Source organism: Phycodurus eques, chromosome 3 (genome assembly GCF_024500275.1).
Source record: "Phycodurus eques isolate BA_2022a chromosome 3, UOR_Pequ_1.1, whole genome shotgun sequence".
NCBI classification, from domain to species: domain Eukaryota; kingdom Metazoa; phylum Chordata; class Actinopteri; order Syngnathiformes; family Syngnathidae; genus Phycodurus; species Phycodurus eques.
The window spans coordinates 3,159,783-3,185,318 of NC_084527.1; the positions used below are offsets into that span (position 1 = coordinate 3,159,783).

At 45.4% G+C, this 25,536-nt stretch overlaps 2 protein-coding genes and 1 pseudogene across 2 annotated transcripts in view; 2 read left to right on the plus strand and 1 right to left on the minus strand.

Annotated features, from left to right (window-relative positions):
* Positions 1-15,420, plus strand: part of LOC133399722 (probable E3 ubiquitin-protein ligase HECTD4) — a 35,341-nt gene extending 19,921 nt beyond the window's left edge. Inside the window, exons 43-76 of the mRNA XM_061671468.1 lie at positions 43-212; positions 450-565; positions 628-731; positions 1,119-1,280; positions 1,374-1,522; positions 1,675-1,754; positions 1,893-2,056; positions 2,139-2,376; positions 2,483-2,619; positions 2,697-2,823; positions 2,944-3,081; positions 3,192-3,328; positions 3,427-3,587; positions 3,668-3,849; positions 3,935-4,140; positions 4,227-4,357; positions 4,451-4,656; positions 4,740-4,919; positions 5,701-7,100; positions 7,192-7,399; positions 7,478-7,701; positions 7,866-8,011; positions 8,111-8,214; positions 8,501-8,624; positions 8,824-9,014; positions 9,120-9,266; positions 9,384-9,503; positions 9,579-9,734; positions 9,822-9,925; positions 10,345-10,566; positions 10,676-10,842; positions 10,911-11,106; positions 11,215-11,437; positions 13,599-15,420. Coding sequence (XP_061527452.1) covers positions 43-212; positions 450-565; positions 628-731; positions 1,119-1,280; positions 1,374-1,522; positions 1,675-1,754; positions 1,893-2,056; positions 2,139-2,376; positions 2,483-2,619; positions 2,697-2,823; positions 2,944-3,081; positions 3,192-3,328; positions 3,427-3,587; positions 3,668-3,849; positions 3,935-4,140; positions 4,227-4,357; positions 4,451-4,656; positions 4,740-4,919; positions 5,701-7,100; positions 7,192-7,399; positions 7,478-7,701; positions 7,866-8,011; positions 8,111-8,214; positions 8,501-8,624; positions 8,824-9,014; positions 9,120-9,266; positions 9,384-9,503; positions 9,579-9,734; positions 9,822-9,925; positions 10,345-10,566; positions 10,676-10,842; positions 10,911-11,106; positions 11,215-11,437; positions 13,599-13,735 — 6,657 coding nt within the window. The 3' untranslated portion in view covers positions 13,736-15,420. The remainder of the gene's footprint in view (positions 1-42; positions 213-449; positions 566-627; positions 732-1,118; positions 1,281-1,373; positions 1,523-1,674; positions 1,755-1,892; positions 2,057-2,138; positions 2,377-2,482; positions 2,620-2,696; positions 2,824-2,943; positions 3,082-3,191; positions 3,329-3,426; positions 3,588-3,667; positions 3,850-3,934; positions 4,141-4,226; positions 4,358-4,450; positions 4,657-4,739; positions 4,920-5,700; positions 7,101-7,191; positions 7,400-7,477; positions 7,702-7,865; positions 8,012-8,110; positions 8,215-8,500; positions 8,625-8,823; positions 9,015-9,119; positions 9,267-9,383; positions 9,504-9,578; positions 9,735-9,821; positions 9,926-10,344; positions 10,567-10,675; positions 10,843-10,910; positions 11,107-11,214; positions 11,438-13,598) is intronic.
* A 947-nt stretch (positions 15,421-16,367) lies between these two features.
* On the minus strand, positions 16,368-17,052 carry LOC133399533 (L-serine dehydratase/L-threonine deaminase-like; annotated as a pseudogene).
* A 2,600-nt stretch (positions 17,053-19,652) lies between these two features.
* Positions 19,653-25,536, plus strand: part of LOC133399721 (tetratricopeptide repeat protein 28-like) — a 176,622-nt gene continuing 170,738 nt past the window's right edge. The window contains exons 1-2 of the mRNA XM_061671465.1: positions 19,653-19,754; positions 21,577-21,864. Coding sequence (XP_061527449.1) covers positions 19,725-19,754; positions 21,577-21,864 — 318 coding nt within the window. The 5' untranslated portion in view covers positions 19,653-19,724. The remainder of the gene's footprint in view (positions 19,755-21,576; positions 21,865-25,536) is intronic.

The following is a 25,536-nucleotide window of genomic DNA, read 5'->3' on the forward strand; positions in this document are numbered from 1 at the left end:
TTAATGGAAAGCAATAGTGTGATCCTTCATCCCAATCCTCAGGCATTGCCCTTGTACAAGCTATCAATCACTGAGAAGGTAGTGCAAGCAGTGCAATCCATGCTTCTGCCACAGGAGGGCAGTCTGTCCATTCACACGTCCCTACCGGCTTCCGGTGATGGCTCAAGCCCAGTGATGGCTGCAGTTCGCTTGCTGGCTGAAATTAGAACCAGGTCAGTCCAAAAAGTGTTGGCCCTTCCAAGTGTTTCCCCCCCCCCCCCCCCCCCCCTTTTTTTTTTTTAACCTGAGTCCTTTCACGTTTTCTTTTTATTAGCAGTTGTTTATATTTAAGGTATTATCTTTTTCAAGATCTCTAATAACATATTACTCATAACATTGAGGTGACTCCTGAGTGCTAACCATGACTAGATATAGTGTAGGATAACACTTATGATGTTTTAATTTTTCAGAGCATGTCTGGTGATGGCGCAGCTCTTGGAGGATAGCTCCTTTTGTGAAGAGTTCATCCAGCAGTGTCCTGCAGCTGTGGAAGTGCTCAACCTGGTTGCTCAAGAATGTAGTCCTGGTAAGAAAACATGATACGCCCTGAACCGTAAAGGCGATAATGCTCAGTTTTTGTGTTTTCAGGAGAGCGTCTTGGTATCATTGAAGCTCAATGTGAAAGAGTGCGAATGTTATACCGCGATTGTGCTAGGCCACCGCCGCCACCACTTCAGACAGACAGATGCCAGGTGGAGTAACCCTATTTAAAAAATTTGCAAACTACAATCACAATAGCAAGCATATTGTTAAATCAAAAAACTAATCAATCGCAACACTTGTTGACAATTGAACAACTCTTATAGCTCCTCCAAATAATTACAATAATTGTAGTAGGATACAGTGTCGTTATCAATGACCACTTATTCCTAGTTTTATTTTTCAATTACTGTTGCTTTTGTCATGCTACTTGTTGGAAGGGAGAACTAATAATAATACAATAAAAAAATATATATCTTTTGTCAATGCTGATTAATTTATATAAATAAACATGTTCATATGAAACCTTTGAAAAATGTAAGACCAGGATTTCTTTATAATATTTGCAACTTTTGTTTTCTTATATTCTGCCTCTTCAGCCCAAGGAAATAACCTGGTGTCCATCCCGAGTGTTCCCACCAGTCCGAGCCTGCATGTTTTCATCCCGTCTTACCTCTGTCACTTTCTTGGCTGACCCCAGTGCTGGTGGAGGGCTCCCCAGGGGCACCTTCATTTACGCCACCTCGCCTGTACCAATTCAGGTTGTTCATATGTTACTAAGATCATTGTCAAGAATTTCTTTTGATCTGCTACCTCTCGACAGGTTTTTAATGTCCTCTTCTTTGCCCTCACAGGCACCTTCTTTTTATTGGGAGATAGAAGTTGTCTCCTATGGAGACTCTGAGGAGGACAGTGGCCCCATTGTGTCCTTTGGCTTCGCTACTGAGGCCGAAAAGAGAGACGGAGCATGGACCAACCCTGTTGGCACATGTCTGTTTCACAAGTATGTTGACCTTTTGTACGCATTTACATTGGAGAGTTCAATCTGGGTGTTCTTTTTAGAATATTCTGTCTCTAATAAGAGTGCCGTTTTATATTGATTGGTGTTGTTCGAACTTTGAGCTGTTCTTTCTCCTGTCTGTTTCTTTGTGGCAGTAATGGAAGGGCAGTGCATTATAATGGTTCCAGCCTGCTCCAATGGAAGAGCGTCAGGCTAGATGTGTCTCTACTTCCTGGTGAGATGGGTTATGTTGGTTGGTTTTGCTTTTATTTTTCATCATAATCATAGTCTTCTCTGTTGCTGGGGTTACAAACGTAAACATTATGTCATTACTGGGGATTTCTATGGTAACGCTGGATTTGCGTCAACATAGGTAATGTGGCTGGAATAGGCTGGGAGCGTTCAGAAGGTACACCTCCACCCCCTGGTCAGGCCCCGAAAGGACGGGTCTACTTCACCTACTGTGGCCAAAGGCTCAGTCCCATCCTTGAGGAGGTGGCTGGTGGAATGTGGCCTTTGGTTCACATTCAGAAGAAGGTATGCGTACAAAAGTAAAATGTCTTCAGTGGCACCATTTTCCTTTTGTAGTAAAACAAAAACAAATACCTTTGTTTTGTAGAATTCAAAGACTCGGGCCAACTTTGGAAACCGTCCATTTGCATACGCTGAGGGCCAAGCGCACAGGAATGCTGCTGACTTGTGCATTGACCTTGCAGAAGAAATAAGTGCAAATTTTGAAGCGCTCCCCTTTGCCATGGCCTCAGACAGTGATAATGATGCAGGTGCAAGCGTTACTTCTGACTCGGGGTCCCACGGACCCCCCTGTCGGATTGCAGCCGTGGCGGTCCCTCAGCAACGTATATACATCTATATTTCTGTTACCCAAAAATATCCATGTTTCTTTCTTTGCATAAAAATCACTCTCTGACTGGCAGCGTTAACATAACTCTCCTATGTCTTTAGAATACAACAGTGACCTGTCCTGCCATTACAAGGTGGAACTGAGCTATGAGAACCTAGTGACTTCTGGTCCTGATCCACACCCGCCGCCTATTGCAGATGATGAGAGTGATGATGAGGATGATGATGATGTCCCAAGGGTGAGTGGGCTTCTCATCATCTAGTGACAGTGTCACGGTTTGTGCTTCCATATTTCACGGTTACATTTAAAACTCAGGAGGACCACTACGCCTTGCTGGTAAAGGCGTGGGAAACCAAAGTGTTCCCCACCATTCGTAGGAGGTTCCGCAATGAAGCTGAGAGAAAATCTGGGCTGGACCAAATCAAAGGGGCGCTGCAGTTAGGTAAACAGAATGCATATACATCACTTCAAACACGTCTAGGAATGATGTGGAGTGAGAACATCATTTAATCCAAACCGCTTTGGCACCGTTGAGCTTCATGGTGTGTTTAAATGGCAACAGGAATGGTTGATATTGCAAGACAAACAGTGGAGTTCTTGTATGAGGAGAATGGTGGCATTCCTCGAGACCTCTACCTCCCCACCATAGAAGATATCAAGGATGAAGCCAACAAATTCACTATTGATAAAGTTCGCAAAGGTACTGTTCACCTACTTGGCATTAATTCCCTTTTAAAAGCTCTGAAATGCTTTATTAATGCCATCTAGTTCTGTTTTATTTATGATATATTTTCTGCTTCTTTTGTACAGGCTTGACTGTGGTCATCCGCTGTCCAGACAGCAACAATACCAACAGCACTACAGGTGGGACAGCACTGCCCAAGTTTGCCATTCGGGGCATGTTGAAGACTTTTGGCTTGCATGGAGTAGTGCTGGATGTTGACTCTGTAAGTGCAAATCAAAATGTTTCCATGTTTTGTGCCAACACTGGGTAAAGATGTCACTTGATTTTGTGTGTGTTTTCCATTTTGTTTTTTTTCTCTAGCTGAATGAGCTGGTACAGGTGGAAACCTATCTTCGCAGTGAGGGTGTGCTGGTGAGGTACTGGTACCCCATTGAAATTCTAGAACGCCCGCCCGCTGGATCTAGGCGTACTGCAGCCAATGGCTTAGTCTCACTAGACAGTAGCAACATTCAGATTCACAGGTATGTTTCGACCCGACTAGCGCACACAGTAGATGCACGCTACTTTTGTATTGATTCTACAGTTTTCTCCTTTTTCTTAGGGAGCTACTTCGCTGTGAGAGTGCACTAGCTCGTTTATACTGCCGAATGGCACTTCTGAACATCTATGCCCCAAAAAATCCTCACACCTTTACCCGTCTCTTCCACATACCCGCGATCCGAGACATCACCTTGGAACACCTGCAACTTTTGTCTAATCAGCTGCTGGCTCCCCCCCTCCCCGGTGAGTGGTAAAATATTGTGGAAATAATTACATCTTTCTCTGTGACCTTGTCCTTCCTGCCTCCTTTAACATTATATTCCTGCAGATGGCACCATTAGTTCTGGTTCGATCCTCCTGGCCCAGTCTGTGCTTCACAACCTCCAAGACCAAAGCTGCTCTCCTACGGATCTGTTCTACCAGGGCAATGCTCAACCCATCCGAGAGTGGCTGACTGTGGCCATCACGCGTGCCTTGCATCAAGGAGAAGAGAGCTTACTTGAGCTAACGAAACAGATCTGCTGTTTCCTACAGGTTTGCTCTGCCTGTCAATGTTGCCGTTAACTTGTCTAAATGTGGAGTAATGTTAAATGTGTTGTTGTGTGTTTTGTTGTTTTCAGCATGCGCCAGAACAGTTCACATCTGAGGAGTTCCCTGTCACGGAGTCGAAAGTGAGCATGGATGTCAGTTTTCCAGGTGCTGCCTTTGTGATTGTATCTTGCAAAGAGAGCCAACTTGGCTGCCGCAAAGAGTGAGATATCAACCTTTTTGTTTTCCCCAAATCACCGTAAACCTTGATTTATTATCCTCTGCTAAAATGCAAAACTTGCCTTCCTCCCATTAGCTCTAGCCTGTACAAGGCTCCATGGGCACGGGTAATGTTGTATGGTCTGGGTCACAAAGTGCGTCGAAATGGGCAGCTTAATCTAATGGAGGCTGTATGCTACCCATTGGATGCCTCACCTGCTAACACAGGCCTTACTCCCCCTCCCACCACCAACCAATACCCCTCTGTTATCATCCCCACTGATAAAATGCACATCAGACTAGGTATGTATTGACTCAATTATGACTTAATAGCGTATATATATGCAGAATTATTCGTCGGATACTGAATTTTGTCTTGATTGTAGGTGTGTCGCCCCCTCCTGGTGCTGTATTGGTGCTACATTCCCTGCCTCTGGAGTTCCCTCTTGCCATGGCATTCGCTGAGCAGCTGTTGACGTGGAAGCTGGGAGAGAGTAGTGAGCGATCAGAAGACGAGCTGGACACGGTGCCATCGTCTGTGCTGCTACAAGTGGTAGAACTTCTTGGTAGGTGTAATCACACCAAGTAACATAATAATAATAATTATTCGATCTCCTGTTCCATTCTTCCCATACTCGTAATAATAATAATAATTATTATTATTATTATCCATCCATTTTTCTACCGCTTATCCGAGGTCGGGTCGCGGGGGCAGTAGCAGGGACGCCCAGACTTCCCTTAACCCAGCCACTTCATCCAGCTCTTCCGGGGGATCCCGAGGCATTCACAGGCCAGCCGAGAGACTTGGCCTCTCCAGCGTGTCCCAGGTCGTCTCCGGGGTCTCCTCCCGGTGAGACGTGCCCGGAACGCCTCACCAGGGAGGCGCCCGGGAGGCATCCGAATCAGATGCCCCAGGCTCTGGCTCCTCTCGTACTCGGAGGAGCAGCGGCTCTGCTCTGAGCTCCTCCCGGATGACCGAGCTTCTCACCCTCTCTCTAAGGGAGAGCCCGGACACCCTGCGGAGGAAACTCATTTCGGCCACTTGTATCCGGGATCTCGTTCTTTCGGTCACGACCCACAGCTCGTGACCTTAGGTGAGGGTAGGAACCTAGATCTACCGGTAAATCGAGAGCTTCGCCTTTCGGCTTAGCTCCTTCTTCACCACAACGGACCGATACAAACCACAACGGACCGATCATAAAATATCAACCACTAAATGAATACCTATTATTAAATACCTTGCTTCATCATTGCACATAGGCTTGCATTGTAATTCATAAACCAGCTTTCAGTCTTTTTTTATTTATTTTTAATGTTTTTAATGTTTGCTTGTGTTTTTCTTATTAGGCGGTTTACTTTGGACCACGGATCTGGCTCCCTCTATCAAAGAACTCATCTTTCACTTGCTGGCTGAACTTTTGCGGAAGATTCACCACTTGGAGCAGCGTAAGAGCCCCTCTGGCTTGTCCAGCTCTATCGCTCTGCTACTTAACCCCTGCCTGGCGGTGCTCATGGCCCTGCAAACAGAACTCCGTAAGCTCTACGATCGGGAAACTCAGGGCTGGACTGCAGGAGGAGCTGGGGCTGGGGGATCTTCATCTGGAGGTGTTGCTTTGGCACTGGTGGGAGAGCAGAGCCGGTTCTCCACCTACTTTCATGCTCTGATGGAGGTCTGTCTAGCTGTGGCAGAAGTGACTCTGCCCCTCAATGTTGGAGGTTCCGCAGTTGGAACCCTGACCTCCACCAGTGCCCCTAACCTCAGTGATTCTTCCTCGTCGTCATCCTCATCTCCTGGCCAGACACCACAGAGTCCCAGCCTGCTGTCCAAACGTAAGAAGGTCAAGATGAAGCGTGAGAGAGCGGCAGCCGCGGTGGCCGCAGTGGTCTCCGGTAAAAGGGGAAGTGGAGGTGCCCGACTGTCAGAGAGTGACAGCGCCCTGCTCAACATGGCGGGTAGTAAACCTGAAGACATGTTGTGGTTCCACCGCGGCCTAACTCTCCTGATGATTCTTCGACATCTGGCAAATAAGGATCCCCAGGGTTTGAGTGTGACAAGTGACGCAGTGACAGACGCTTGCCAGGCTTTGGTGGGTCCTACTGCCCACAGCCGCCTGTTGGTGCTTTCAGGTATCCCCACACACCTGGAAGAGGCAGTGGTTCGAAATGCCATCCGTAGAGCTTGCAACGCGCATGGAGGGCTTTTCAAAGATGAAGTGTACATACCTCTGCAAGAAGAGGACCCCAAGAAAACTAAAACTGGGGCTAGGGTCACAAGCCCTCATGGTGGCAAAGTGAGCGCTGAGTCTGAGCGCCCCTTCCCCCACAGTGGAGGTCCCGAGAGTCCCGACAGCTCCAGCAGCGTGACTCCTGCGATGAGTGTGAGCGCGTCCGCTTCTACCAGCCAGACCTCCATCTGCAGCTCCTCTCAGGGAGTCTCTCGCACCGCCAGTGAACTTTCGGTCGATCAGGAGCAATTAGCTGTCCCGGCTGTAAACCCTGCCACAGCGGCGTCTGCTGGGAACTACCCTCAGCAGGGCTCCCATGAACCTCAGACTGTTTCTAGTCAGGAGAGTCTAGATACTTCTCTTTGTAGCACAGGAAGCCTGGGGAGTCTTGGCAGCTTCGGGGAGCCTGTGGATAGTGCAGAGACACCGTCTGTGTCAGATGGAGGCTCCGTGCACACGGTAACCTCACAGGAGAGCAATGCAGTCATGGTGAGGCCGATCAAAGGTTTTGCTGTCATTGAGGTGAGTTAAATGCCTTATATTTACCAGTTGTTTTCTGTTCAATTCTCCATTTTTCTCTTTCTTCAAGTCTTCCCTTTCTTGTTCATTCTAGGTACGTTCTCGAGCCAAAGTGGAAAAAATACGCGCCAGTCTCTTCAACAGCAGTGACTTAATTGGCTTGTCCAGTCTGGAAGGTGAAGAGGAGCTAATGGAGTTGACCAATGAGGAGATCCTCACAGCCTCGAGTGTTAACCAAAGTCTGTTTGACACTCAGGGCAGCTCTGCTCTTGAAGACTATTTTCTGGACAAATCCATTAGAGGTTTGTATTTGACCAGGAATCGGTATGCTCTGCAACATAATTTCTCATTATGTAATTTACAAACAAATGTTTCCTAAGGTGACAAGCTTGTTCCTGGAGCACGAGACGTTCTTACGGATATTTTTAAGAGTTGTATGCACTCGGAACAAATGCTCAGCCTCACGCCTGCCAAGCCAGTGAAAGTTTCTGACATTTACCTCAGCAAAGAGCAGATCAACTCTCAGACTCCTGGCAACCTACTCCATACTTTCTTCACCAATGTCCGGCCTCCAAAGAAAGTACTTGAAGACCAACTTACTCAGGTAAATCACACTAGGCAATCTTGACTATGCTTGGCCACGAAAGCTATTTTGGAAGTGTAGCCACATCTGTGCCCCAAACGTTTGTGTATTATTTTCCAGCACCTCAAAGTAACATGTGTCTGTGCCTCTGATCCCATTTGTCAAAATGATTTGTTTTTATCCAGATTCTAAGGAAGTATGGCATTCCCAAACCCAATAAGAACAAGTACAGCAAGGCAGGGAAAGAACAGCATCAAGGCAAGGTAGTAAGTACCAAGAGGCCAATCACCAAACCTCCCACCAAGGAAAAGTCTGTTCTCAACAGTGTAAGGTAAGAGAGTGCACGAAGTCCATTTATTTCTGAGCATTTACAGTCCTACTTCCATTCGTGAATTTCAAAAGGAATTTATTCTTCACGTACCTCTGTCAGGACTGCGCTTAGTGAGAAAAAGACAGTCCTGAAACCCAAATCGCCAGAGAAATCCAGACCTGATGAAAAAGATGTGGAAAAGTCCCCCGCTAAAAAACTTGAAGGTTCGTCAATAATTGGTACACAATGATAACACCACAGACAACGTGGACTTTACTTTACCCATCACGCTATATAGGATACTCTCTTCCCTTTTCCCTAAACTAAGCATTAAACATCTGTTAAACAGTCTTTTTAAAACTAGCAACTGAATAATTGTGTTTGCAAACCTTGCACACCCATAGTGTAACGAAGTTGACTTTCGAATATTAATACTGATGATCAAAATGTATGCACTTCTGTTTCAGTCGATGATTTTCAGTATCTCTCATGTGAGTTTCTTTTCTGTAGTCTCAGAGGAGAAGTACTTGACATTGGAGGGCTTCCATAGGTTTGCAGTTGACCGAGCCAAGCAGGACATCCGCAGTGTCTGGAGGGCAATTTTGGCATGTGGCTATGACCTCCACTTTGAAAGGTGAGAACAGCTCAGAATGCCAGACCCCTCGCACACCCCCCAGTCTGATGTAATGTCGATACTGTCACATGCTGGCTTCCCAGAACATGCTATGCATATTCTATATATACACGCAGTATTTATTGATACACTCTGAATCTCTTGGAGGGTATTGTAAGCGAGTATTCTGCTTTTAGTAGTTCATCTTAATCTTCAACAGGTGCACCTGTATAGACACACGGCATGCCCAGAAATCTTGTAGGAAGTGGACTTTGGAAATGGATGTTGCATTGGTCCAGTACATCAACAGGCTGTGTCGTCACCTTGCTATCACACCAGCCAGACTGCATCCCCATGAAGTCTACCTGGAGCCCAGTGATTGTGTCGATCCACGTGTGGCCTGCCTGCTTAGTTAGTAACACACTTCAACATCTGTATCTTACCCCAGGTATTTAGTCTGTAGGTGACTCAAGTAAAGAAGTGCTTCTAACAGTTGTGTGTGTGTGTGTTTTGAAGATGTGTCTGTAGAGAGCTTGCGTTTGCGTTTTGCCCTGCTGCAGTCCCTCAATAACACCCTGGAGAGTTTCTTCCTGCCACTGGTGGAGCTAAGACAGACGTGCACTTATCAGAACAGCATTGCAGCCTTGTTATGTGAGGCGAAAGGTGAGTTGGACGTTGGCATTTTTAGCAGGTTACAGTGATGACCACGTGCTAATCAGTTAGCGAAATGTTCTTTTTATTTGTTGTTTTTTTCCACCTATTTTTTTTTAATACTCATAGGACTAATTTACTATGACACTAAGGTCATTGTAATGAACAGAGTACTGAATGCCACAGTACAGCGAACAGCAGACCATGCAGCTCCAGAGATTACATTGGACCCTCTTGAGATTGTGGGAGGTACAGATTATTTCAATTTACCACTTCATATTGTATGTATTGTATCTTCACTTACATCCTCTTGATGTCCTGCAGGTGAAATTAGATCATCAGAGAACACGTACTTCTGCCAGGCTGCACGACAACTCGCATGCATGCCGTCGTCACAGCTTTGTGTCAAACTAGCCAGCGGAGGGGACCCAACCTACGCTTTCAACATTCGCTTCACTGGGGAGGAAGTTCATGGCACAAGTGAGATTTTCTACTTTTTAAATGCAGCGTATCTACTCTGACAATGGGGTATAGCAGATTACAGCACCTGTGTTTGTGTCTGACTAGGTGGTTCCTTCAGACATTTCCTTTGGCAGGTATGCAAGGAGTTACAAAGTTCAGCTCTTTCTCTGCTGCTGCCTTGTCCCAGTGCTGCAGCCAACCGTAACAAGGTAAAGCCCACTGGCTGACGGTCAAGTATTTGCTTCGCTTTTCAATAAGAAACATAGATGTTAGATTATAGTACATTCAACTTTGTCATGTCAGCATGAGTGTCTATGGCTATGAACAGGCATATAATCATGTGTAACATGGTATGGTGACCGCTGTATGCAGTGATTCCCACTGTGCTGTGCGGCATATTAGCGCGTCATGAGAGATCATTAGGCATGCAGTGGGAAATTATCAAATTTGTAATTGGTCTGAAAATTCTTATTTACTTCAAAGAATGTATCTTTGTCCATCTATCCATGCCAGTGACAGAAAAAAACAATTCTTACAACATAGTCATAGCTGTATGTTAAACAAAAGAGGCCCAGATTTATTTAAATTTCACAAATGTTTTATTTATTTATTTTTTTTGCTTACTCAGGGGAAGTACATCTTGACGCCATGTCCTATCAGCTATGCGGAGGAGCAGTTGTTGCACTTCTTTGGTCAGCTACTGGGCATTGCCATCCGTGCAGATGTGCCCCTTCCTTTGGACCTGCTGAGCTCTTTTTGGAAAGGTCTGGTGGGCGAGGGCCTCCACCCAGAGCAGGACCTACAGGAAGCAGATATGCTCACCTACAACTATGTCAAGAAGTTTGAAAATGTAAGAAATAATAGCTGTACTCTTAATTTGCTTAAATCTCCACTCATCAAGTTAACTGTTGGCCGCACTTCTGCTTTATAGTAATATCTCCCCTGTTTGTGCTGTGTAGGTTCATGATGATGCTGAGCTAGAGGCACTTTGTGCTGAGATTTCCTCCCAACACCATTCCGGCGAGAGCCCTGACTCTCCCAGCAGGCCGTGCTGTACCTTTACCTACATCACGATGACCGGAGAGGAGGTGGAGCTTTGTCAGGGAGGGCGGAACCTCACTGTCAGGTGATTGTTGTGTTAAATTTATAGTTGAACGCGCTATGCTGTATTCCTGAATGTTCTTGTGTTTCTAGCTGGGAGAATAAGGATGTGTACGCACGGGCAGTACAGAGCCTTCGTTTGAGGGAGCTGCAGAATGTTGAGTGTATGACAGCAGTGCGTGCAGGGCTGGCCTCCATAATTCCCCTGCAGCTGCTAACTATGCTCAGCCCGCTGGAGATGGAGCTGCGGACCTGCGGCTTGCCCTACATTAACCTAGAGTTCCTCAAGGTTTACCGCCCTCACGTTAACCTTCTTAATGGGTCAGTTGTATTTTGTAGCCATCACATCTCACTTTTCTTTTGTTGTTGTTGTTATTTTTTTTCTTTCTCTTGGTAGGCTCACACCATGTATCAGGTGGGTCTGATGGAGACGGACCAGCACATTGAGTTCTTCTGGACCGCTCTCGAGATGTTCACTCAGGAGGAGCTTTGCAAGTTCATCAAGTTTGCCTGCAACCAGGAACGCATCCCCTTCACTTGTCCCTGCAAGGACGGGGGACCTGACACCGCCCATGTCCCCCCTTACCCCATGAAGATCGCCCCTCCTGATGGTGTAGCAGGTAATGGCAATCAGCAAGGTTCCAATTTGACAAGACTGTTGTTGCTCCTTGATGTGCTATTTAGTGCTGTTGGTGCAGTGGTAGTGTTTTGTCTTGTAACCTTTGACTTGAACATGCTCTTTTGCTGCATGTTTTGTGTAGAGAACACGCTCTTCTCGAAAAAAAGGAACTGTACAATATAAGACTTGGACAGAGCTTCTGCAAGATGTGTTTATAGATGCATTTACACTAGATAAATGTCATAAAACAATGATCAATCATCACCAACAATTTATGTGGACATCTCTACTTATGCCCCCTTCCAGAATGATAGCCCAAAATATGGATTTTATGGATGTTAAGCATGTTCCTCACTAAGCGGCATTATGCTTTTTCTCCAGTGAGCGTCTATGGGAAGGAAAACGCTTTATGTCCATAAAGTAAATTTTAGGCTAATTGTGCTGATATTTCTAGAAGTGTAAGTGGGTATAAATAGAGATGTCCACACAATTGTTTTGTGACGATTCTTTGCGGTTTTGGGGCATTAAGCGACTTGAAGATTTTGTCCGGGAGACGTCCGGTCACTCGCTCAAGCCAAACAATCATATACCAATGTTGCAATGACTCGTGACTTCACTTGAACTTGAACCCATTAACCAGAGCACTGAGAAACCAACACTTTGTAGCTTTCTCTTTCTATAGCTATATGTGCAAATTACTGTTTTACTGGAGGACAATATGATAAGTAACAACATAATGCTGAAGGTCTAGGTGATTATTTATTAGGTCAAAGTGTCCCACATCATTATTGATAATGTGTAGTTAACTCTTATCTTTTAACAGTTAACGAACACCCTGCTGGGCACGCTCCGATAGAGGAATTAACCAAGAGGTCATTCTTTCACACACTACCTAAAGTAAAGGTTTCATTAACAACAACAAAAAACAAAAGTACAACATAAATCAACAATAAATATGACAGCTAAAAAAGGTATACATTCCAAGAACCACGATTAACATACACAGAAATGACAATGACATTTAATGTTACAATAAGGACGTTAATTATTGCCAAAAAACGGGCCGGCCGTGCGCTGTCTGGGCTTCCTGTACATTACAGTCCGCTTTAGTCAGTTTGGTGTTCTCAAGAATCAGCCGTGTACTGTATTTATTTTTTTATTCACTTCATTTACCAATCGATCAGCACACAATTTTCATTCGTTATTGCCTAAAAAAAAAAAAAGGGGATGTGTCTATTACATGACAGAAATAATGGGTGCTAACTTACTGTAATTAAATTACTTCACCCACAAAGAAACTTCAGAGCATGATTTGACAGAACGGCGGCATGTTTACATCCAACCGTTCGTGGTACCGCTAGCTTGCTAGGCTACATAACATTTTATTGCCTGCTTGCGAGCCGTATCGTATTAAACGTACGTGAACATACATCAAGCAAGCCTTAAACGAACGTCCTCTCCTCTCCTGAGCACCGGTGACCACCAACACACGTTTTTTTTCCCCCCATTTTGTCCTTAGAATACCGTCGGCGCGCTCCACTCTTGTTGTCGTCGCCACGGTAACGAGTACATCTGGTCGCATTTGAGTTGACAAGATAAAGCCCAATGATCGTAAAAAACGGGATGCGGAATGCAAGATTTTGTTACAGTAGTCTGACAGTGCAATCGTGAAAGAACAAATTTGTCATGTAGTCTGATCCAGGGATTACGTGTTGCCTGTCCCACACCGCTTAGATTATTATTATTATTTTTATAATAACTTCTTTGGCCGCCAGATATTTACAGTACTACGTCAAAAGACACGCGACAAGGCTAAAAATAAACTAGCTTTTGGATTCAAATATACTGTGGACGCGGCGACGCGGAGTAAATGTCTTTTGCGGAGCCGATCAATCTGCGAATTATGACATTAAAGCCGATCAGCTGATCAGCATAAAATGCAAAATATCGGCCGATACCGATCAGCCCGATCAAATCGGTGTAAAGTCTATTAAAAACCATCAGAAAATGTTCCTCATATAAATGCCGAGCCTTTTTTGGGAGGAATTCTTTCTCCCAAACCCGACGCACTAATGTGCCGCAGCACAGTGGTTGGTAATCATCGGTTTCGATTATACAGTCAGTGATTGTGTTGTATCCTGTGTCTATTCTCTGTGCGGCAGGTCAGCCAGACGCTCGCTACATCCGTGTGGAGACATGTATGTTCATGGTCAAACTGCCTCAGTACACCTCTTTGGACGTGATGCTGGAGAAACTGCGTTACGCCATCCACTACCGCGAGGACCCGCTCAGTGGCTAAGACACGACAACCCCGCTTCTTTCTCGAATCCCTACATCCACCACCCGCACCCTCCGGCCTGCCTCAGAGATTCTCCTCTGATCTATTCTATTGAAGTCACTTTTATTTGATTTTCGTAGCTTTCAGCACTTTGCATGTTGACCCCTCACTTTCTTCTTGATGTTGTCTTCAGGATACGATTTGACTCAGTTTTTGAAGATATCAGGGACGATCATCATTATCGGCACCCGCACATCTGATGATTATCTTGTTCTGGTTGCACTGAGGAGTGGAACAACTGTTACACTGGTTATTGATCACTCCCCCGAGCTTTTTGATGACTACACAACCTTACACTAATTTATGTGTTGAAACCTCTCTCTGCAGTGATGCAGATTGGGAGTGTAGCGCTGGATTGCGAAACGGCGCAAAGGCTTCCATCGAAAGTCCAAATGCGTTACCCAGCTGCCTCCTCCTGTGTTCCGTCAGTGGGGCGATGTTGTGAAACAAGCCTTTACACTGACATGAAAGTCTTTTTGTCGGGACACAACACACACAACACCGTTGTCGTCGACGCCCTGAGGTATGACCACTTTCTGAAAGAAGAACAGTGGTGTGTGGGCTCTAATGTAGTTCACTGGACAAATGTATGCCTATCAAACCTGAATCAATCTAGCGCAGACTCTAAAGAGATGGTATTTAAGTCATTGTTCCATCTTAATAATAGAATAATTGATTTTCTCTTTGATTTGTGAGTAGCCTGGACATCAACGGTGGTCCTGTTGACGCTGCAATTAGTGAGGCCCGCACGTTGCTATGGTGATGTTGGAGCTGTGTTGTGAGATGGGAGGGAGAGTGTCTTCTCACTAGCTGCCCCTCCCACCTGTGTGCTATCGCTACTGAATGTGAAACAACCCCAACATACACAATCTACACTCACACACTTGCTGGTGGTTAGGGTGAGGGGCCCCCCCGAAGTTCTCTTCAGTTTTGCCTTGTCATTGTTTTCTTTAATGGAAGAACAACATTTTGCTCTGTTTTTTTTTTTTTAAATACTCGTAACCAAATGTTTAGCCGTGTACAAATATAATAGGGGAACAAATGTAAATAGACTGTTATCTTTGAGTGCAGTTTTTATTCATCGCTAATTCACCTTTTGTTTGGGTTTGCACTTCTCTTCCAAAAAAAAGAACAAACTATGTGATGTCTGTTGGATATCCAGTTTGTTGTGGTCTTCTTTTATTGTTTTTACGGAAATCACTAGTCTCACACTCGGATGGATTAATTTTCTACGGCTCATGGTACAACGTGTTTTCTTGTGTGAGTACAACCATTTGACCTGATAGAAGCGAGTAACACAACAGAATTGCTATGTGACACATTGCATTGTTGCCATGCCCGAGACTTAAGTCTTGATTCGGTTCTTTCGAGAGTCTAATATATCGCTGCTATCGGGGACGCACTTGCTTCTACTTCCTCCTGCGGTGAATAGACAGGCGACATAAAAGACTCATTCATAGGAGGAGGCATTGTGATCAAATGTGTGCTGTACATTTACTTGATATTTATTATTATTTATGGTTGTATTAACTTTTACTGTCTTACCTCTGCACATTGGAAACTTAACATTTACAATGGACTATACATACAGATTTAAAGAATCAGATGGCATTTGAGATTTCTGTGTCACAATAAAAGACGTCCTCATGTACAAATACTGCGACTCCCCTGCTGCTGTGTTGACCTTGAACGTTTATGTTATGGGTAACAAAGCACACCGGCTCCAAAATGCGTTGTTCTGCACAGCGTGACGGATGATGCTTACACGGGAAACATGTTTTGTCCCCTATGTGCTGTGCTTTTTATGTAAGGCCCCTTGGCTTGACTTGTGTTACGTCACTAAGCCTTGTAAAAGAAGAGACCTTTACAAAGCAGCGTGCTGGAGCAGACCAGTTCGAGCTGGATCTCGTTCATGTACCCGGCAGCCTCAAGTCTGTGCAATCAACTCCATTAATTCCTCAAAAGACCGCCATAATTTTATCTGCAATGCCAGCTTCTCTTTCCACTCCATGGCCTAGCAACTGCCGCAGAGCATGATGACGCGTCGCAAAATAGATCACGTTGAGTCGAGTGAGTTTCCGACTGGTTTAAATGGAGTCAAATTAGGGTGGTTGTCTCATTTCGTTGTCAGGAAATGGACCACACCTGTCATCCTTCAGCCTGTACAACACCAGGAACTTGAGTGTAAAGTGATGTGTCGTGCCACTGGGCCAACACCTTGTCTTGCACGCCACGCGTGTGTTATGACACTGAGGTATGTATCGGCTGCGGCGTGAGAGTTTAATATGCAACATGTCTTGTCTTATACACTATGCGGCACAATATGTACTGTTTCCACTTGTGGTGTGACATATACTTGTTTTTTTGTTTTGTTTTTCCCCTCCCCGCAAAGAATCCTCACTCATTTGTCCCCGACAAAAGTTGCCAGCTTCCCAGGATTTCCTGTAAAATAATTTGTGTTCCACAGTAAATTAATTGATTTTTAAAATGGCTACTTCAGTCCAAAATACAATAGCCCAATATATTTACATAACAGCACAACTTTTAAAAAAATAGTCTTTTAAAAATGGTCTTTGATCATGATATTATTAATTCCTGGTATGGATCAATGATTGGCAGCAACATTAATTTTCATGTGGCGATTAAAGACCACCAGACCCAGCTGCCTTTGTCCTGCAGCCTTTTGATGACATCACTGTAGACCGCGGCCAGGGCAGCGCCATCACCAGAATCTTCTCATCATCTGCACAATCATGGAGGAAACCCCAGAACCGGTCAGTCTGACGTCGTCTTTTTTGTTTTTGGATCCGCCGGGAGTGGTTTGCGCTCAACTATAAAGCGCTCCACGGCCTTTACGGCCTCCCGGTCTGTGATTATTTCTGACAAGACCGTGTGCTCCTGCACCAGTTGAAGAGTCTGTGCAGAGACCCACGTCAGGCCTCGCGTGGTAGCAACACTGGAGATCGAAGGGCCAGGTTGGCTTTGGCCACAAATAGCCACAACCGATCGTATTGAATTGAAATGGCCGCAATAGCAGCGTACCTGGCGATGGCTGGCAAAGTGACAAGCTTCCCTGCCTTCGTGGCTGCATTGAGGCTATGAGCGCCTACGGTCTCCATGGCGACGACGGGCACGCCGCAGACCCTCCGCTACCCCGTTGAGCAGGCCTCCGGCTTCTCCTTCAGGTCTCGCTCCAGTTCCTGCAGCAGAGACGTGTGGCCCTCCCTGCAACGCAGGCCGACCGCCACGTCACGTCACGGCCGTTACCACGGCGACATTTGTGCCGCGTGTATCGGCCGGAGCAGTCTGACGTTATTTAGTTGTCACATTTTGCTTGTGTAAAGCTGTGATACGAGAACATTTACTGGGCTTGACAAGTGCATGAGATCAGTGTTTCCTCACCTTTATTGAGCCGTGTGTATATCTTATATACACCATCAAACAAAAATGTCACAAAGTATATTGAAATGATGATCTCAATTTACTCATCAAAATGTATTCCTTGTGAAATCGGAGACCGTTTAGTTGGACACAAACCCTTTGTTGTGTTGTGCGAATGGTAAAATGTCATTGTTCTGCCTGTCAATATATGTCGCTGGCATAGATAGATGAACAAACATTATACATTTGTAGTAAGTGAACAATAATTTTCCATTTTACCAATGAAGTGAAATTGGATAATCTGATTGAGAATTACTTAATTAGATTAACCACCCAATCAAAATCTGCACTAACATCAAGAACATTGGTAATCAGCTAAATCAATTTTACAATTCTGTAATGGTTAAAACAGCAGTATGTAAAAACTCTTAACATTTTCAATCCTAACATACTCATTGTTGTTATCCATGAATTAGAAAATGATGGGGAAAAAAATAGTAAAGAATGAGTTTTCATTAGGATGTCAAATGATCGTTGAGAAAAAGAGAGTTTTGGAGGTGGAATGTTATACTTGATTCATTCCTAACTTTTTATAAAAGTCCAGTGAGCTGACTAAAAAGATTAAATCTGAATCGGAGTTTTCCAAAGATTTCTGAAATATTGATGTTTTTTCCTTTTGATGCCAGGCGGTCTAATAAACCTAATCTAATATGTGTATGATGTCAATATGCCTCCCCAAGTGTCTTCCAACTATTTCCTTTTGGTGAGATGGGGAAGAATGTACTTGATTTGATGTATTATTCCGATTATTTGCTTGCAATGCATGATGATGCATGACCCCTGACCCCTGGAACATAAAACGCCTCTAAAAAGAACACATGCAGAACAAACGTTCTTCAAGTTACGACAAGCAGATGGATGAGCGGTGACAAGCTGAAGAATGATTTGAATGATCTCCTCCTCTCTTCCTGGGTCATATATACCTGCCCGTGATGTGGGACGGCAAAGGAGGCCCACTTGTCAACCGATCAGCATTTGGCATTCTCCCAGCGGGCCACGCCCTCGGGGGGGGGGGGCTCTCAAAGACGGCAAGTCAAACTACGGAGGATGAACGTCCTCTGATTGCCAAACAAACATTCAAAGGATGACTGAGTGTCATGTGGAAAGCCATTTGAATCCATTTAGACATACAATGGATTTAAATTTCTCGCTCGATTGAAAAAAAACATCTTTTGATATACTGTAAATATTTTTTTGCGGTCTCCCAATCTTCAGCTTGTGGATCCAAGGGGCCGCTGAGCGGAGCGACGGAGTGTCAAATCCTGGATGAAAAAGTTCCTTTTCTCAGCAAGATCAGTGAAAATGGGTCACGGATCAGCCTTCCGACATGAAAATGACCCAAAACATTCTGTAGTGAAAGAGCAACAAATGAGTGGCTGAGGAAGAAGCACGTTGAGCTAATTGCGTGGCCTGGTCTGTCTCCAAACCTCAACCCAGCACCAAACCCGTGGAGCGAGATCAACGTTTTTTTTTTTTTTTTTTTTTTTTGCTCGGAAAGTGGAAGGCTTTGCACAGTTTCTGTGAGGGGGAGTGGGCCAAAATCCAAAACCCGGTGACCAACTCCAAGAGGTTTCGTCACTGTGCTCGCCTAAGACGATTTCTCCGCAAATTTCAAACTTATGTTTCACTCGGGGATCAACGACTTAGGATGTGGACTAGCAGGCTCCACCGTATGAACACATTTTGAGAGAATTAGGCCTTCAGTAGTACACACAGAAAACGTCTTTAAGTTCAGCTCGTGAAAAATGGGGGCAAAAACAAAAGTGTTGCATTGATATTTTTTGTTAAGCATAAGCATTTGTTGAAATATATCTGTCCATTTGACTTTACAGTACTTGCATCAGTGTTTTGGTAATGTACGCCATTTGGGTAGAGAAAGTGTCAGTGCCAAAAAGCAGACGGTGACCTGAACACTCCAATTGTTCAAAGTGTTGAAAATCGTACAATTGTAAACCAAACAAAAGATGCATAGGTGTCCCTTCCTCGTGCCCCCGCCCCCCTCGCCCCTGCACGACACAGTCGCGCCTCTGTCAGTAGAATGAATTCAAAACAGCCGCTTTGGGCTCACGCTTAAAAGCTTTTAAACAACAACAACAACAACTCTGAAGCAGTTGACGTGTGCTTGTGCATGTCGCGACCGAGGCTGCCACCTCGTAGCCTCCACGAGACGAGTCGTCCTCTATGGCAACAGCAGGAAAAAGAAGAGAGAGAGAGAGAGAGAGAGAGAAAAGGAAAACATTTGACAACATGGCGCACTTTTCCTGAGACAACTTGCTGCTGAAAGCCACTCACAAGTCACACTTCTTTTGTGCGTGCGCGTGTGCGTGCGTGCGTGCGTGCGTGGACTTCCCTTTCACTTTTTGCCGACTCGCGACTGCGACGTGGACGTTTGCCGACTTTTCCAACTTCCTTCGACTGCGCTAAAAGGCGATTTTTTATTTTTTTTTTTTTTTGGAAATCCGAGCCGCGCAGCAGCGTGATGGGATGAGAGCAAACAACCGAAGTCAGGATGGAGAAACGAGCGACTATGAGAGAAAAGGTAAAAGGGGGACGAAAACAACTGCAATGGGCGCACACGAAAGCGGGGCTGTCATCTGGGTTGCGTTCACGTGCAACACTTTTTTTAACGCGAGGCCCTGCGCCGGAAGTGACCGTTCGTCTACTTAGTGATTTTTTTCCCCCCAATTTCGTGCACGGCGCGTGCGCGCGGACACACGATGAGCACCGAGTTTAGCTGCCATGAGGAAGAGTACAACGTCGACCCAATTCATCAGCAAATGTTTTTTTTGTTTTTTTTTTGCAAAGGTGCTGCAGAATCTTGACTCGTTGGTGCCTGCAATCCAAGCGATGTGTGCTTTTGCGTTGACTGATTATGATTGAGACCCTCTATTAGATATTTTTCTCCTTCTTCTTCTTCTTCTGAAGGAAACTGTGAGCCAGTCCACCACAAATGGTGTCACATCCTCATCGGCAAGCTCAGCAGGCAGGATTCCTAAATGGAGTTGCCTGTTTTGTGTGTGTGTGTGTGTGTGTTTTTTTTTTTTTTTCCAACAACGTGTCACTCCTGCTGCAAGGATTTATCAAATGAAATGTAACCTCAAAATAATGTTACTGTATTGATTTATTTGACTTCTTTGCTTGTATTCCATTTCGCATGGTAAGGAAGGACATCTATTTTTGTGGGGCCAAAATGGCCCTTGATGACTGCTTCACATTTCCTCAGCACCCAAAGCCTGTGTGTGTGCCTTCTTGTGTTCTATTCTCTCTCTCTCTCTCTCCAGTCGACCTCTGGAAGTAATTACCGAGGCTGCTCGTATCCCAGAATTCCGTTTGAGGGAGGAGGTGTGGCGAAGGGGGCGGTGGAAGGGAGGCCGGCCCAACGACATGACTTTTAAAGTCACTCGTACTTCATAATCCATCCCCGCACAATGGGCGAATGGCTACTTTTGTCGACCGGCGGTGTTGCTATGGGAACGCCGTGAGATTAAGATCGGTTGCATCTCACCCAACTCTCGAAAATACAAATTGCGCTAAATTAGACCTCGTTTAATTGAATCAGCAATTGAAATCTGAAAATCTTGATGATGTCCTGTACTTTTTTTTTTTTTGCACGGCAAAGCAATGCATCCAATTCAAATGTTTTAATTGGAGACTAAGTAAACAAACATCTGCTACGATATCCCCGTAGGATCAGATTTGTGGGTTATTTTGTCGCTTTTCCGTTTGACGATCCAGGATTGTCACTTTGGGCAAGTTAACGCTGCAGTCTTTTAACCTTCGCACAGTCTCGTTAGGCCCAGCTTTGTTTTTAGAGGTTCTTTGCACACTGGGGGGGAAAAAAAAAAAAAAAAGCCGGCCCGTGAATCGCCGTTACCGGTTGCGTGCACAATGGAACGTGAAGCGTCGCAAAAGCTTTTCCGCAGTTGTGTCAGATGTCGCACGGTTATTCATTGAACAATATGCACGTCGCCGTGGTTGCACGGTAGTTTGCGGGGCACTGCATCGTATTGCGAGGTGTTTCCTATTTTGGTCACCTTGCGGGGACACAAAAAGAGCAAACGATGTTGCGTTGCGGTGCTGTAACGTAACGCTGCAGAATACAACAATAAAAGCGCTCTGACTTCATTGCGTCTGGTTTTGGTTACTTACGGAAGTTATATAAGGGGATGGAAATATTCAAAACCGTTTAAAGCATTTTTTTTTTTTAATTCATGAGTATCAAGAATATGAATGATACATCAGGCTCTTATAATTACAGTCAATTTTGTTAGTCGACTTTTTGTTCGCCTCGGAGGGAGAGCAGACAACCTTTGACCTCTGCCGGAACACCTGACTTTCATTTTCTCCTTCCGTCCGCAAAGGTTTCAACCTCCGGCTCTCGGGCCGCGCGCCGCGCCTCAGGAGACAACGGGACCTGCTCCGGTCCGGGCAAAGACGAGTTCACCGAGACAGTGCGGCGGAGCGACGAGGCGTGTCGGCGGGGCGACTTTCAGGCGGCCGTTGAGTTGTACGGCGAAGCCTTGCGAGCGGACGCGCAGAACTGCATCCTGTACGGCAACCGGTCCGCCGCGCTCCTCGAACTGGGCCGACACCAGGCAGCTCTGGACGATGCGGAACGAGCTCGCGAGCTCAATCCTAAATGGCCGAAGGTAAGAGTGGCTCAGCATCGATGCGCACGCTCGCTAATGGATCGATTATGAATTTGATGTCGAAGTGTTGTCTGTGGCCACATTTTGACAGTAGCCCTAAAGTATCAAGCCAGAAAAAAGATTGAGTACTGCCGACTCCACCCATCTCCTGACCAGCTTCATATGTAAAAGTAACATGAGGGTATATCCAGTGCAAAACGTTTAGCACGAGTTCTGTAATTGGACAATAATACTGATTTTGAGACGATCACAGAGGTATTTAACGGTTATTATAGTTTATAGTGGTGTAGAACAGAGTGTTTTTCATACTGTCATATTTGTTTGAAAGGGGAAAATATGAGAAACACGTGACAATAGTAAAAATGAAGGTCAATTAATACCTCTGTGATAAAATAGTATTTAATAATGCATCTTGTTTGATGCATTATTAAATACTATTGAATCAATCTTGTTTGATGGGTTTTAGCTTGTGCATTTAAGTGTTTATTGACTTTATGTTCTGTATAAAAAGAATATAAGGCAAAAGTGCTTTAACTTGCTGAAACGTCTCTAATCATTAAAGTAATGTACTCAAAAAGCACAACTACATATCGCTGCCGTCGGGCCATAATTGGACAATTTCATATTTTTTCACCAGTCGGTACTGTTGGTCGTTCCGCATGTGGGGAATCTTACAAAGGATTGACCGATCTCAAGTGTTGAAGATGGCTTCCTCTCTTCTGACGATGCAATATAAATGGCCGGACAAGCCTTCTTGAAACTTTCCTGAAAAATGATCGTTTTGGAGATGCGAGGATTCCGCCTGACGCTAGCTTCTTTTCCTTTGGGCTTGTCCCTTCAGCGCGTCATCCTTTCCCATGTAAGCCTTTCTCCTGCATCCTCCTCTCGAACACCAACTGCCCTCATGTCTTCCCTCACGACATCCATCAACCTTCTCTTTGATCTTCCTCGAGCTCTCTTGCCTGGCAGCTCCATCCTCATCATCCTTCTCCCAATATACTCACTATTTCTCCTCTGCACGTGTCCAAACCACCAAATTCTGCTCTCTCTGACTTGGTCTCCAAAACATCAAACCTTGGCCGTCCCTCTAATGAGCTCATTTCTAATTTTATCCAACCTGGTCACTCCGACAACGAATCTCAACATCTTCATTTCCGCCACCTCCAGCTCTGCTTCCTGTTGTCTCTTCAGTGCCGCTGTCTCTAATGCGTACATCATGGCTGGCCTCACTACTGTTTTATAAACTTTGCCCTTCATTCTAGCAGAGACTCTTCTGTCACATAACACACCTGACACCATCCTCAACCCATTCCGACCTGCTTGGAGCCGTTTCTTCACTTCCTGACCACACTCACCATTGCTCTGGACGGTTGACCCCAAGTATTTCAAGTCCTCCACCCTTGCTATCTCTTCTCCCTGTAGCCTCACTCTTCCCCCACCACCCCTCTCATTCATGCACTTATATTCTGTCTTACTTACTTCAGCTAATCTTCATTCCTCTGCTTTCCAGTGCATGCCTCCATCTTTCTAACTGTTCCTCCACCTGCTCCCTGCATTCACTGCAGATCACAATGTCATCTGCAAACATCATGGTGCACTGGGATTCCAGTCTAACGTCATCTGTTAGCCTATCCATCACCACTGGAAACAGGATGGGGCTCAGGGGTGATCCTTGATGCAGTCCCACCTCCACCTTAAACTCCTCTGTCACACCTACAGCACACCTCACCGCTGTTCTGCTGCCCTCGTACATGTCCTGTATTATTCTAACATACTTCTCTGCCCCTCCAGACTTCCGCATGCAGTACCACACTTTCTTTCTGGGTACTCTGTCATCGGCTTTCTCTAGATCTACAAAGACACAATGTAGCTCCTTCTGACCTTCTCAGTACTTTTCCATCAACATCCTCAAGGCAAATAATGCATCTGTGGTACTCTTTCTAGGCATGAAACCATACTGTGGCTCGCAAATACTCACTTCTGTCCTGAGTCTAGCCTCCACGACTCTTTCCCATAACTTCATTGTGTGGCTCATCCACTTTATTCCTCTGTAGTTCCCACAGCTCTGCACATCACCCTTGTTCTTAAAAAATGGGCACCAGCACACCTTTCCTCCATTCCTCAGGCATCTTCTCACGCGCTAGAATTCTATTGAACAAGATGGTCAAAAACTCCCCAGCCACCTCTCCTAGATGCTTCCATACCTCCACAGGAATGTCATCAGGACCAACTGCCTTTCCATTTTTCATCCTCTTTCATGTCTTTCTAACTTCCCCCTTTCTAATCATTGCCACTTCCTGATCCGCCACACTTGCCTCTTCTACTCTCCCTTCTCTCTCATTTTCCTCATTCATCAACTCCTCGAAGTATTCTTTCCATCTAGCTAGCACACTGCTGGCACTAGTCAACATATTTCTATCTCTAACCTTAATCACCCTAACCTGCTGCACATCCTTCCCATCTCTATCCCTCTGTCTGGCCAACCTGTATAGATCCTTTTCTCCTTCTTTAGTGTCCAACCTGCCATACATGTCATCATATGCCTCTTGTTTGGCCTTTGCCACCTCGACCTTTGCCCTATGTCGCATCTCATTGTATTCCTTTCGCCTCTCCTCGGTCCTCTCAGTGTCCCATTTCTTCCTAGATAACCCTTTTCCTTGTATGATTTCCTGTACTGCGAGGTTCCACCACCAAGTCTCCTTCTCTCCTTTCCTGCCAGAAGATACACCAAGTACTCTCCTGCCTGCCTCTCTGATCACCTTGGCTGCAGTGGTCCAGTCTTCTCCTGTCCACCGAGAGCCTGTCTCACCTCTTCCCGAAAAGCTGCACAACACTCGTCCTGTCTCAGCTTCCACCATATGGTTGTCTGCTCTGCCTTTGTCTTCTTAATCCTCCACCCCACCACCAGAGTCATCTGACACACCACCATCCTATGTTGTCTCTTCTGGAAAAAAGTGTTCACGACAACCATTTGCATCCTTTTTGCAAAGTTTACCACCATCTGTCCCTCCAAGTTCCTTTCCTGGATGCCGTTCTTCCCCATCACTTCTTCATCACCTCTATTTCCTTCACCAGCATGTCCATTACAATCTGCACCAATCACGACTCTCTCTCTGTCTGGGATGCTCAGAACGACTTCGTCTAGCTCCTTCCAGAATTTCTCTTTCACCTCTAGGTCACATCCTACCTGTGGGGCATAGCCACTAATCACATTATACAGAACACCGCCAATTTCAAGTTTCAGCCTCATCACTCGATCTGATACTCTTTTCACCTCCAAGACATTCTTAGCCAACTCTTCTTTTAAAATAACCCCCGACTCCATTTCTCTTCCCATCTACACCATGGTCAAATCATTTCAACCCTGCCCCTAAACTTCGAGGCTTACTGCCTTTCCACCTGGTCTCCTGGGCACACAAATATATCAACCTTTCTCCTAATCATCATGCCAACCAACTCCTGAGATTTTCCTGTCATAGTCCCAACATTCAAAGTCCCCACATTCAGTTCTAGGCTCTGTGCTTTCCTCTTCTCTTTCTGTCAAAGAACCCGCTTTCCACCTCTTCTTCTTCTTCGACCCACAGGAGCGGAATTTCCACCGGCGCCCTGCAGGTTGACGGCGCCGGTGGCGGCCGTTGTTAACCCGGGCCACGACCGATCCGGTATGGAATT